The following is a 14,425-nucleotide window of genomic DNA, read 5'->3' on the forward strand; positions in this document are numbered from 1 at the left end:
AATCCTTCCGGGACTGAAGTGGTTAATGAATAATGGCCCATTTACATTCTTGTAGTGCATTAACGTTACAACATTATTTAAAATCAATAGGCTGCCAAAGCACCAAAAAATTGGATATGCCACTAAATTTATAAAACAATGCACCACAGGGCACTATGATGTGTTGCGATGCATTGCCATAGTGTGCTGGGGTACCATTCAAAATGAATGCCACCACAGTGCATGTAATGTGCAATGCCACGAATTAAGTGGGTTCCACACTGCACTGGTCTAAAAGAGCCCATGCGCACCCCAAGGCATCTTCCCAGTGCACCTTTTTTACAAGCAGCCTGTAAGAAATCTTAAGGCAACATGTGCAGGAGACATACTATTAGTGCATAATCTGCTGCCAGAAGCCCTCCTGATGGCAAGAGTGACTCTCTAGGGGTTGCTATTTTCATAAGTCCAGGCACCCCGTATGTGGCAAAAGACAGCGTCTGCTTATAGTGAAAGAATACTGCACTGTAGTGTGCCCTCCATGCTCATTTACCACTATTAGAAGGCCAGCATGGAGTAGTAGAGCAGAGCTATCAGGTGCGCATGTTACTTAAAATCTACTCAAAATGAATCTAAACTAACCTTTCAGTTTTTCACAGATGCTGGAAAGTTAAACTACCTGATATACACAATGCAATATTGAAGATTTGCAACAGTGTCTCATTACAATAAAAGTAAGTTACACAATCATTAAGTGAGACTCTACTAAAAATCAAGACAAAAAAAATGGTTAACAATATTCATTGGTTTTATGGCTAACATTACCTTCTTTCCCGTTTTGGTCATCCATGAAAGACCCATTTGATTGGCCAACACTGCTGCTGTAACAGTTGTTCCATTATTTCCACCCCAGCCAACCAGCATGACTCCTAATTTTGGTACCTTCTTTTCAGTCCTGAAAGTAAACTTAGTGGAACATGGTTTAACCTGTAGAAAAAAAAAATTATATATATATATTGTTAGGTAAAAACATGAGTTTTGTTTGTTCCTGATTTTAGACATATCGGTAGCGGATGAAAGATGACAGGGCCCTTCTCTCTTTCTCACTAGTCTGCACAATGGAGGAGAAAAATACTAAAACTGGTGCAGTTGTGCATTTTAATCAATCACCTTCTAGGTTTTATTATCAAAGCTTAATTGAACAAGCTGAAGTTAGAAGTGGATTGGTTATTACCGCATGTTCAGCTGCACCAAATTTTAGTGCACAACGCCCCCCCCTATCTCTCGTCTGACTGGGTCACACCAAAATAGAGTTCACAAAGGCATGTTCTGTGAACGTTTCCCGCATCGCAGGTGAATATGCTGCCCTTGCGAGTACAAATTAATTTGTTAATGGCACCCCAAACACATATCACAAGCAGCGCTTCTGTGGGCACCAAATCGCATTGATGCAGTGTGTTCTAAAAAAACGAATGGGCTGCAAAACTGGAAGGCACAGAAACACGGCATTCCTGTGTGAACTGGCCCTTACAGTGTGTAGTTAACATCAGGGAGCAGAACTTTAGATATGATGCATGTTAAACCAGTATTAAACTCAAAAAAAAAAAAGCAAACATTTATTTCATTGCAGGTTCTTAGATGTGATGGCTGCATTCAATTTCAAATCAGAGTCTAAACATTATGCTATAAATCATGAAAAAAAAAGATCCCCCCAGTCTGAAAATATTGGGGATTGATAAATATGCACCGCACTGGAGAGGAAGCAATTTAACAAAAATGGGGGGGGGTTCTCATCTGGAGACAAAATGTATTTTTAAATTTAAAAACGTATGTCCCTTATGACGTAATAGTTTTTAGGTTGCTTTTAACTGAGATTAACGTCATATAAATTAAGACGTTATGAAATCTGACCACTAAATGGGAGTTGGTGTTATCAACTCTGAATTTACTTACTATAGATCGAGTTTTCTCTTTTATTTATTTATCTTTTATTTTATGATGAAATTAATTTATATAGTTAGTCAGGTAAAAAAAAAAAAAATTATATTATATATATATATATATATATATATATATATATATATATATATATATATATATATATATATATATATATATATATATATATATATATATATATATATATATATATCCATCTAGTTCAACCAGAAAAAAAAAAAAAAATATACAATCTCATTACACAACCCTTCACCCACAATACAGGTTTCTATAGTAGCCTGGAGAGATTTGCGTAAGATTGATTGTTCCCCTTCCACACAGGCAATTATTCCCAATACTAATAACTATTCTAGCAAACCTTTACTAACCTATGTACATAGAATAAAATTAAATCATTTGAGGAACTAGTAGGAGAATTTAATCTCCACCCCACAGATATTACAGGTACCTCCAAATCTCCCATCTCCTTAGAGCCCTTGCACACTGGGGCGGGGGGGCGGCGTCGGCGGTAAAACGCCGCTATTATTAGCGGCGTTTTACCGTCGGTATGCGGCCGCTAGCGGGGCGGTTTTACCCCCCGCTAGCGGCCGAGAAAGGGTTAAATACCACCGCAAAGCGCCTCTGCAGAGGCGCTTTGCCGGCGGTATAGCCGCGCCGTCCCATTGATTTCAATGGGCAGGAGCGGTAAAGGAGCGGTATACACACCGCTCCTTCACCGCTCTGAAGATGCTGCTAGCAGGACTTTTTTTACCGTCCTGCCAGCGCATCGCTCCAGTGTGCAAGCCCTCGGGGCTTGCACACTGGAATGAAAGCAGCGGCACTTTCGGGGCGGTTTGCAGGCGCTATTATTAGCGCAATAGCGCCTGCAAACCGCCCCAGTGTGCAAGGGCTCTTAGAGCTCCTAAAAGTCGAAAAATCTCTCTTCATCCTACAACCTGGAAATATTTCAATTCTGATCCACCCCCTTCTAGAGACATATTCACCTTTTAGAATTTATTTAATGACAAAAGGCACTCTCTCTAAATCGTCTATATCAGAAATGGGAAACAGACTTTGGCAGATCTTACACATCTGATCAATGGCACTCTGCTTACAAATCACTCTACAAGGCTTCAAACTGTTTACTACTGGGAACTTTCCCAAAAAATAGCTTTACCTTGGTACCTTACTCCATTTCGAATACCTAAATTCCTAACCTCTACTTCCCCACTCTGCTGGAGAGGCTGTGGTAAGATTGGTCATCTTATGCATGTTTTGGACCTGTAAACATCTGACTGGCTATTGGCGTAAACGGTTTTGCTTTATTTCTAATATTACGGGTATTCTCATGTAACCTGACCCTGGCCTTGCAATTCTAAACCTGGGTATAGATAACTTTCCCACTTCTTGCCACACAGCGGTTATCCATATTTTACTGGCAGCCAGACTGCTTTTAGCAAGAAGTTTAAAATCTAACAGTGTACCAAATCTGTAAGAGGCTATTGAGATTACAAGCAGTCCGAGTTACGAACACAATAAAGGACTATAGGTTTGTTCGTAAGTCGAAGTTGTTCGTAAGTCGCAACACTGCATTTGTAAGTGTAACTTCCGGTCGTAATACTGCATTCGTAAGTGTTTGTAAGTGTAACTGTCGTCTGTGCATGGATGTGGGATGTTCCGGGTGCTTGTTATGTTATCTGGGGTGTAGTACGGCAGTGTGGGATGTGTCCGGAGGTGCTCGAAAGGTATCCAGGACCAGTGTGGAGCACAAGTGGCCAGCATTTGAGGCTGTTCGTAAGTAGGAGTCGTTCGTGACTCGGGTGTTCGTAACTCGGGGACTGCCTGTATAAGAATGCACCACATGTATGAAACTTTGATTGCCAATAAGCAGGCATTACTAATGTTTTCAAAAAAAACTATGGAAAATCTGGAATGAACAGTTCAAGGCGACCTAATCGTCTTATTGTATTGCATTGTATTTTTACTTTATAGTACTACTTATAATGATTACCTCCACAATGCTGGTATGTCCTCCCTTCCTACTATGTCAGACCTACTGCTTATAACCTTTATGTGAAACTTGTGTTGCACAATTTCTTTTTATTCCTGTTTAATTTTCAACTGTTTCGGCCTAAAGGACTACTGACTCTTACGTATGTGATACTTGAATTCAGTAACTGTTAGACATTAGGTCTTACCCTATTGTATGGTTTTGTACTATGCAATATTGAAACTAATCAAAACTAATGAAGTAAAAAAAAAAAAAAAAAAAAAAACACAACACCACACATACAACTGATGCAGCCAGGATTTGTAAACTGCAATATATTACATTTTCGTTTTTGGGTTGCACACGGTTTCTAACATAGTCTGTAAAATACAACTAGAAAACAGACAATAACTGCCATCCTAAAAAAATTATTTTATAATTTTAGAGTATATATACACACACACACACATACATATACACAAACTCACACATAAACGCACACAGTATCTCACAAAAGTGAGTACACCCTCACATTTTTTGTAAATATTTTATTATATCTTTTCATGTGACAACACTGAAAAAATTACACTTTGCTACAATGTAAAGTAGAGAGTGTACAGCTTATATACCAGTGTAAATCTGCTGTCCCCTCAAAATAACTCAACACACAGTAATTAATGTCTAAACTGCTGGCAACAAAAGTGAGTACACTCCAAATTGGGCCCAATTAGCCATTTTCCCTCCCTGGTGTCATGTGACTTGTTAGTGTTACAAGAACTTAGGTGTGAATGGGGAGCAGCCTGTCAGTGCTCACACCATACGCCGCATACTGCATCAAATTGGTCTGCATGGCTGTCATCCCAGAAGGAAGCCTGTTGTAAAGATGATGCACAAGAAAAGCCGCAAACAGTTTGCTGAAGACAAGAAGACTAAGGACATGGATTACTGGCACCATGCCCTGTGGTCTGATGAGACCAAGATAAACTTACTTGGTTCAGATGATGTCAAGTGTGTGTGGCAGCAACCAGGTGAGGAGTACAAAGAAAAGCGTGTCTTGCCTACAGTCAAGCATGGTGGTGGGAGTGTCACGTTCTAGGGCTGCATGAGTGCTGCTGGCACTGGGAAGCTACAGTTCATTGAGGGAACCACAAATGCCAACATGTACTGTGACATACTGAAGCAGAGTGTGATCCCCTCCCTTTGGAAGACTGAGCCGCAGAGAAGTATTCCAACATGATAACGACCCCAAACACACCTCCAAGACGACCACTGCCTTGCTAAAGAAGCTGAGGGTAATGGTGATAGACTGGCCAAGCATGTCTCCAGACCTAAACCATATTGAGCATCTGTGGGGCATCCTCAAAACGGAAGGTGGAGGAGCACAAGGTCTCTAACATCCACCAGAGGAGTGGAAGAGGACTCCAGTGGCAACCTGTGAAGCTCTGGTAAACTTCATGCCCAAGAGGGTTAAGGCAGTGCTGGAAAATAATGGTGTTCACACAAAATATTAACACTTTGGGAACTAATTTGGACATTTTCACTTAGGGGTGTACTGACTTTTGTTGCCAGCGGTTTAGACATTAATGTCTGTGTGTCGAGTTATTTTGAGGGGACAGCAAATTTACACTGTCATACAAGCTGTACACTCACTACTTTACATTGTAGCAAAGTGTCATTTCTTGTTGTCACATGAAAAGATAGAATAAAATATAAAATGTGAGGGTGTACTGACTTTTGTGAGATACTGTGTGTATAATATATATATTTTTTTTTTTTCCCCACACACACAAGTATAATGTGCAAATGCATACATCTGAATAGTTTCTTTGCTGAACCTGCTGACCTTTCCACACAGTTCACACAGGGGCGGCACGACTTGCAGGTCGCCTCACCGAGGCGACCTGCAAACGACTTTCGCGGCAACTTGCAAAATGACTTCTGTATAGAAGTCTATGTAAGTCGCCCCAAGTCGCCCCCGAAGTAGTACAGGAACCTTTTTCTAAGGTTGCGTCGCTCCTATTAGAACGGTTCCATTGTGCAGAACGGGAGGCGACTTGTCAGGCGGCCGGGTCGCCTGACAAGTCGCCCCTGTGTGAACCGGCTCTTCCTGTGAAGTTACATAACTTTTGTAGAATATTCTATTTATAGAACTATGGTAGAGATCTCTCATATGGTGTTCAAACTTAAACTTGTATATGCATACAGAATGTGTGTGAACCCCCTTCATTAACATGCTAATTCCATTTTTAAAAGCTGATCTCCAGGTAGTTAAAAAAAAAAAAAAAAAAACACAACTACCCTTGCACTGGGGCTCCCCCTGCACTGCAAGGGTTAAATGCTTGTTTTTTTTTCCGTAGGGTACTTACCTTCTCCCAGACTCCTGCAGGCTCCTCTCTACGCAACCAGTCCCCCAAAGCTGCTTCTCCAATTCCATCTGTCAGTTGCACTCTGATGTCATCACACACATAGCAAGATAAGCAGTCCTGCATCGTAAGTGAGGACGCAGAGAACCCCGAAGTGTACCTGTCACCTGCACAAGACTTTCATATAGGGGGTTTGTTAGCCCCCTTGTGGATGTGGCAGAAATGCACTCAACAAATAAGTCCTGCAACAGTACACCTAGCTACTCGCTATATTGCACAGTGTACCTTTGTCAGGGTTTCTCGAATGGAATTGATGATTGCAAATGTTTAACCACTTCAATACAGGGCACTTTTACTCCCTTCCTGCCCAGGCCAATATTCAGCTTACAGCGCTGTCACACTTTGACAATTGTGCGGTCATGAAATGCTGTACCCAAATTAAATGGGTATTACAGTTTTTGCTGAACAGCCCATTCCTCCCCCCACCCCCCGCGCTCGGTTTGTGCCAGAACTCTCAAAAATCTCAAAAGTACTTGAAAAATCAAAAGTGCCCGTGTTGAAGGCTTATATGCATGTTATTGGCTATAAAAAGTGTATGGGGGCCTGGGTACTGCCCTGGGGGACATTTTTCAATGCAAAAAATATTTAAAAAAAAAAAAAAAAAAAAAAAAAAAAGGATTGTTTTTACAGGAGCAGTGATTTTAACGATGCTTCTTAAAGTAAAACAATAAAAATTATTTTAAATATAGTGACTGAGGGGTCCCCTTAGTGTGCATGTAAAGTGGAGTATCTGTACCATGTATAGAATCTGCTGCAGCAAAAACTAAAAAAAAAAAAAAAAAAAAAAAAATTACATTTAAATTTCCGACAATACAACGGAGTCTCCCCCCTCCCCAAATCCATACCAGACCCTTATTCGAGCATGCAGGCTGGCAGGCCACGAAAGGGGGGCGAGCTAGCGCCACACAGCCCACTCCCCTCCTGAACCATACCAGGCCACATGTCGTCAACAAGGGGGAGGGGGGGTGTTTGGGGCCCGCTCCAACCACAATGAAGGCTAAACCGTCGACTGCAGGCGCCGTTATTTAAACAGTACTTATATAGGTAAGGGGCGGGGCACCTGGTGTCACAAGAGGGCGGTTCCACCAAGTGACGCTGCTAGGTGGCCCCGCTCCTTACCTATATAAGAACTGTCAAACGGCGGAGCTTGCAGTCGGCGGTTAGCCTTTGTCGCAGGCGTAGCTTTATTTTTCTCTCCTTATTTTAGATCCGGCGGTGGCACGAGCATTTGGACTGACGATGGATCTACGTCGGGGGACATAATTGTGTCTGTTTTTATTTCTTTTGACATTTTTTTTTTTTTTGGTGAATGGGTAGGGGTAAAATGTACCCCATACTCATTCACATAGGGGAGGGGGCCAGGATCTGGGGGCCCCCCTTGTTTCAGATTCCGATAAGCCCCCTGCCCGCAGACCCCCACCACCACAGCCCAGGGTTGTGGGGAAGAGGCCCCTTGTCCCCATCAACATGGGGACAAGGTACTTTGGGGTGGGGGCAGATCCCCCCCCCCTTTCCTGACCTGCCAGGCTGCATGCTTGGACAAGAGTCTGGTACAGATTTTGGCGGACCCTACGCCTTTTTTTTTTTTTTTTAATCTTGGCGTGGGGGTTCCCCTTAAAATCCATACCAGGCCCAAAGGGCAGTGGTATGTGGGGAAGCCCGTTGACAGCTGATGACTCATCAGTTGTGAAGGCCTGCAAAGCTTTGCCCAATCAGATCTTAGAATGCACTGTGCAGCACACAGTGCCTTGTGGGGCGCTCAGTGGGCAACCATCCCACCGAGTGCCCCGCAAATTCGGGTGTTCGCCGAACTTTTGCTCGGCTCGAACCGTTTGCCCAACTCTACTGGGTATACACATACTGAAAGTCGGCCGGTTCAGCAGGCCTTTTTTTTTTTAAATCACCAAAACACTAAAACTAGAAAGCTAAAAAGGAAGACAAAAAAAAAAAAAAAAAAGCGCTAGCTATTAACAGTTGCAGGTAGAATCTTCAGAATTTAACGCTTCTGGGTGTGCTGGATGCCTCTATCTCCCTGCTACACACTGATTCCAACCCTAGGCCAATGCCACTACCTTACTGGCATACCCCTGCAACTCTCATACCTCTAACCTGGCAAATCAACAGCATGAACAACCACTGCATAAACAATCCTCCCTGAAGGGAGATTCTTTAGAAGACCCAGATAAATAACTATATAGCCAGCACATGTCATCCCACTGTGATTGGTGCACACGCACGCACAATTAAACACTCTTCCCTGGCGATTACCCCACACATTCGGTCTAAATAAGTTACCTAGTGCAAGAAAAAGAGGTCAGGACTTCACAGCAAATGGTTTCCCCAAAAGGAAACCAAAGCTTACATATTTATCTTTTACATTCGGAGATATATGCAAGGTTCTGTGACCTTATCAAAACATAAAATCGTTGGTTGAGCTTTTTTTCAAAAAGTCAGAGTACCACAAGATGAATGTAAAAATAAGGTATAATATTTGGTATAATATAACAAAATAAAAAAATAACTTTTGCATTACATTACCTTGGTAACACCATTTTCTTCATAGACTTGGTTAGTGCTGTAGTTGTAATCAGCTTCTATAACATCCTTTAAATAGCGTACATTGGGACTCTCAACCTTAAATTTCTCAGCCATGATTAAACTATTGAAAAAAATAAACAGTTTTAAAAATTAATCGCATTTAAAAAAACCAGTGCAATCAAACAACAAGTAATAAGCCACTTAGACCCCTTTTGAGGCACTTTACAGGCGCTATAAAATATCGCCTGCAAAGCGCCTCTCCTCTCACTCCAGTGTGAGAGCCTGAGTGCTTTCACACTAGAGCGGTACGCTGGCAGGACGCTCAAAAAAGTCCTGCAAGCAGCATCTTTGAGGCACTGTAGGAGCGGTGTATACACTGCTCCTAAAGTGCCCCTGCCCATTGAAATCAATGGGCAGCGCCGCTTTGTGGGCGCTTTTAACCCTTTTTCGGCCGTTAGCGGGGGTTAAAAGTGCCCCGCTAGCGGCTGAAAAGCGCTGCAAAAACGATGGTAAAGTTCCGCTAAAAATAGCGGCGCTTTACCGCAGACGACCGCCCCAGTGTGAAGGTGCCCCTACTGCTCCAAGTTCCTAAAAGTTTCTGCAGCCTAAAGGGCCATACATAGGGGCCGAATATCGGGCAGCATCGGCCGGTGCAATAGAAAAGGGTGACATTTGGCCTGTGTGTACTGCAGCCGTTGCGACAGAAGCTGTCTGTTCGGCTGGCTTCTGTTGAAAGGGCATGACTGAAAAGGTCTGCCGACCGGCATCTGTTCAGTTCTCTTATTCAATGGCTGAGAGCACTGACCGGTGTGTTCTGGCGGGAGGAAGGTGCTGTCCCCCTGTCAGAACACAATAGCTCAGCAGGAAGATCGCTATACTAACATTGCATAGTTGGTACAGCAGCTCCTCCTGAGTTCTTTGGGTTTCTTTTGTTCAGCCCGCAGGGTTGAATGTAAAAAAAACTAATACTCTGTACTAGGCTTTAGGATGCATGGAGAGTGTATACTGCAAAATCTCTGACCATGTTCAACTTATTGGTCTTTATCAACCAGACTAACAATGTAAGAAACCAAAGCAAGTAAAAATCAAGCACTGAGCAGCCACTGTTCAGTGGACAATTTTCTGCCTGGCTCCTTTAATTTTTCAATTAAAGGATGTTGGGCTGACAGGACCACCCACTAAGCGAATTTCAGCTGATCAGGGCCCCCTTCAGAGTCTCCGGTACATAAGGGTCCCCATGAGATTTCCCCTTACATTCGGGTCCCCATCAGAGTTCCCCTTGCATCAGGGTCCTAATAAGAGTCCCTCTTACATCAGAATTCCCATAAGAGCCCCCCCCCCCCCCCCATTAGTTTGAAAGCAGCTTGAGCCTAGGTACACACTGACAGCGGGAATGAAATCGTGCGAGTTCAGCTGGACATGCACGATTTCATTACCGCATGTCAGTCCCGACTTCGGGGGGCGATTTCAGAGACACAGATGTCTATTGAAATTGCACCCCAAAGTCGCCAAAAGTAGTACAGAAACTACTTTTGGTAAACAGTGTGGCGCTGCAAATGCGGCGTTGCACCGGTTCGGACGGTGCCATTGCCGACAAATGCCGCAGATATGGCATGCGATTTGACATGTCCAGGGCTAAACCTCAGTAAAATGATCATGGTGGCCACATACAGGCTTATCTGATTGATGTGCAATTCAAAACAAAAACAGTCGTAACTATCCTTGTTATCGCTGTAGACTTGATTTCAATCAGATTCGATCAAATCGAGCCGATTGTCCAGGGCGGAAAATCATTCATTGCTTTGCATCAATCGGCAGCAGTGAGCCTCTGCGGTCATGAATTTGGTTGATCAAATTATAAGATTGCATGGTGGAAATTGATGCAGTCAATAATTTAGGATTGTATCCTCCGACTATAGTACAAAGTCCACTTGCCTGAGTTGCGGTCGGAGGCGTAACAATAAAAGTGTTATTTTAGAGCTTGTCCATAGGAGATACCTGCGGACATGTGTATGGGAGCACACAGAGATCTATTATGAAAGAAGGAGGTGGCTAATCCTGGAGGAGGGTTCTGTCACATCACATAGAAATCAATGGCCGGTGACCAGAACACACCGAAGCCTCCCTATGTGGTCATTCAAGCCTCCCCATGTGGTCATTCATTGATGACAGTAACACAGTACTGCTGGTCCTGACAAGGGAACCCCTGACAGCTTGTCCTCAGAATAGAACTATTAAGCGGCATTGACTGCACTCAGCTTCTAGAAGGTCCTCTTCCTACGCCCGCTCTTACGTCATACTGAGAGATAATGACGGAGCACCCCACAGCCAGAACAATACATTTCTCTATACACTTCTACAATGAGAAGCCAGGCAGCTGCTATACAATCCCTGTACACAGAGCCCCTGCTCACTTACCCGCCCTTACAGGAGATGTCCGCACAGGAAGATGCCGGTACAGTCTGATGTGTGTGGTAATGCGATCTCCGGGTTTACATCTTCTATCAGCTTCCTATTCCCCGCCCACTATATCTCTCCACTATATGGCCACGCCCCTTCCCGCCCTGTGAAATACAAAGCCAGGAGGTGGGAGGGGAGTACACGTGCGCTCCTCTGACAGGCAAACGTGTCGTGTGATGATGTCCACGGAATAGAAGTGGGACAAAGGTACTTCCTGACAGACACTCACAGGAGCTTACACAACAGCTTCATTGGGGGCACGTGCTGTTTGTTGTTGAAATGTTACATAGCCTTCTGTGGACCTTGTCCTGTAATGTCTCATTGGCTGTACTTGTAGAACCAGTTCTATGGCCACCACCGTAGGCATTCTGCTCCCTGTCCATAACTTCTGTATACCCCACTGTCTTCTACTGACTTTCCGACAAGTAGTATTATAAAGTGTATCTTCATTTCGATACGTGGTCCTCTCTGTGGCCATCCTCCTCAAATCTCATACGTGTCCCTCTCCTCCTAGTATATGGAAAAATCATTACAGCACTGTGTATGGTGTAGGTAAAACAGCAGCCAACCATAGGTGTGCGCAGCCTATTGCATTAGGGTGTGCACTTCAAAGCTTAAACACACGCTACCGATCACGCACGATGTTCATTCGGAAAGAGAAGTGGCTGATAAATACAAGTAGTAAGTGTAAGCCCCGGTTCACACAGGGGCGGCACGACTTGCAGGTCGCCTTACCGAGGCGACCTGCACACGACTGCCACGGTGACTTGCAAAACGACTTCTGTATAGTCGCCCCAAGTCGCCCCCAAAGTAGTACAGGAACCTTTTTCTAAGTCGGAGCAACTTGCGTCGCTCCTATTAGAACGGTTCCATTGTACAGAAAGGGAGGCGACTTGTCAGGCAGCTAGGTCGCCTGACAAGTCGCCCCTGTGTGAACCGGCACTAAATGTGAAAGTGTAGCGCTATAAAACCAAAACAAACTCAAAAATTTAAAAAAATCAGTGTCTTAAACCTGAATTATAAAAGATATATATATAAAATACGATATGATCATATCTTACTGCAAAAATATACTGTGCAAATTATACAATACATTGAATATGTGCAGAACTGGTGAGACAATGTTGAGAGAAGAAATCACTAAAGTATCCAACTAAAAATATAGATATACAGGCAGCAGTCCAAACACAAATCGGTAAGAACCAATATATATTAGAGTCCAAAAACACACATATATAAATAAAGCCACAGGAATCTGTATGGATGTTAGAGACCACCAACGTTGCAGGAAAGGTAGGAATGGTGAAGAAGCCGCCACCAAGGGTCTTAGGGGGCTTACCAGATGTTGTTGACTCGGGGAGACTTATGCCATCCAAGTCACAAAGGCTTTGAGACCAACTGGTCAAAAGGGTACATCTCCTTAAACAGCCACAATGGATCCCAAGTCAGGGCGGCAGCTTGGTTCTTCTCCAGGTGTCACAGATTGCATCCAACCCAGTGCAGTGCCAGGCCCATATACTCACACTGCACTGGGTTGGATGCAATCTGTGACACCTGGAGAAGAACCAAGCTGCCGCCCTGACCTGGGATCCATTGTGGCTGTTTAAGGAGATGTACCCTTTTGACCAGTTGGTCTCAAAGCCTTTGTGACTTGGATGGCATAAGTCTCCCCGAGTCAACAACATCTGGTAAGCCCCCTAAGACCCTTGGTGGCGGCTTCTTCACCATTTTTACCTTTCCTGCAACGTTGGTGGTCTCTAACATCTATACAGATTCCGGTCGCTTTATTTATATATCTGCCGCCCTGACCTGGGATCCATTGTGGCTGTTTAAGGAGATGTACCCTTTTGACCAGTTGGTCTCAAAGCCTTTGTGACTTGGATGGCATAAGTCTCCCCAAGTCAACAACATCTGGTAAGTCCCTTAAGACCCTTGGTGGTGGCTTCTTCACCATTCCTACCTTTCCTGCAATGTTGGTGGCCTCTAACATCTATACAGATTCCTGTGGCTTTATTTATATATGTGTGTTTTTGGACTCTAATATATATTGGTTCTTACCGATTTGTGTTTGGACTGCCGCCTGTATATCTATATTTTTAGTTGGATACTTTGGTGATTTCTTCTCTCAACATTGTCTCACCAGTTCTGCACATATTCAATGTATTGTATAATGTTTACTGTATATTTTTGCACTAAGATATGATCATATCATATTTTATATATATCTTTTATAATTCAGGTTTAAGACACTGATTGTTTCAGTTTGTTTTGGTTTTATAGCGCCATACATGTCCCCCTCTCCTCCTCACTGTGGCCATCCTCCTCCATTTCCATACATGTACCTCCACTCCCCACTGTGGCCATCCTCTTCCACTCCCATACATGTCCCTCTCATCTTCACTGTGGCCATCCTCCTCCACTCCCATACATGTCACTCTCATCTTCACTGTGGCCATCCTCCTCCACTGCCATACATGTCCCTCTCCTCCCCACTGTGGCCATCCTCCTCCACTTCCATACATGTCCCTTTCCTCCCCACTGTGGCCATCCTCCTCCGCTTCCATACATGTTCCTCCACTCCTCACTCCCCCCCACTGTGTCCATCCTCCTCCACACCCGTACATTTCACTCTCCTCCCCACTGTGGCCATCCTCCTCCACTCCCATACATGTTCCTCTCCTCCCCACTGTGGCCATCCTCCTCCACTTCCATACAGGTCCCTCTCCTCCTCTCTGTGGCTATCCTCCTCCACTCCCATACATGTCCCTCTCCTCCCCACTGTGGCCATCCTCCTCCACTTCCATACATGTTCCTCCACTCCCCACTCCCCCCCCCCCCCACTGTGGCCATCCTCCTCCACTCCCATACATATCACTCTCCTCCTCTCTGTGGCCATCCTCCTCCATTCCCGTACATGTTCCTCTCCTCCCCACTGTGGCCATCCTCCTCCACTTCCATACGCGTCCCTCTCCTCCTCTCTGTGGCTATCCTCCTCCACTCCCCACTGTGGCCATCCTCCTCCACTCCCATACATGTTCCTCTCCTCCCCACTGTGGCCATCCTATTCCACTCCCATACATGTCCCTCTCCTCCCCACTGT

At 44.2% G+C, this 14,425-nt stretch overlaps 1 protein-coding gene and 1 long non-coding RNA gene across 2 annotated transcripts in view; one reads left to right on the forward strand and one right to left on the reverse strand.

Annotated features, from left to right (window-relative positions):
- Positions 1-11,440, reverse strand: part of ISYNA1 (inositol-3-phosphate synthase 1) — a 55,025-nt gene extending 43,585 nt beyond the window's left edge. The window contains exons 1-3 of the mRNA XM_073595945.1: positions 11,284-11,440; positions 8,866-8,986; positions 802-963 (exon numbers count right to left, since the gene is read on the reverse strand). Of these exons, the coding sequence (XP_073452046.1) occupies positions 802-963; positions 8,866-8,979 (276 nt within the window). The 5' untranslated portion in view covers positions 8,980-8,986; positions 11,284-11,440. The remainder of the gene's footprint in view (positions 1-801; positions 964-8,865; positions 8,987-11,283) is intronic.
- The window catches only part of LOC141105814 (uncharacterized), a 215,455-nt gene continuing 212,463 nt past the window's right edge, over positions 11,434-14,425 (forward strand). The window contains exon 1 of the long non-coding RNA XR_012235659.1: positions 11,434-11,532. This is a non-coding gene — a long non-coding RNA (uncharacterized lncRNA). The remainder of the gene's footprint in view (positions 11,533-14,425) is intronic.

Source organism: Aquarana catesbeiana, linkage group LG01, assembly GCF_042186555.1.
Source record: "Aquarana catesbeiana isolate 2022-GZ linkage group LG01, ASM4218655v1, whole genome shotgun sequence".
Taxonomy (NCBI): Eukaryota; Metazoa; Chordata; class Amphibia; order Anura; family Ranidae; genus Aquarana; species Aquarana catesbeiana.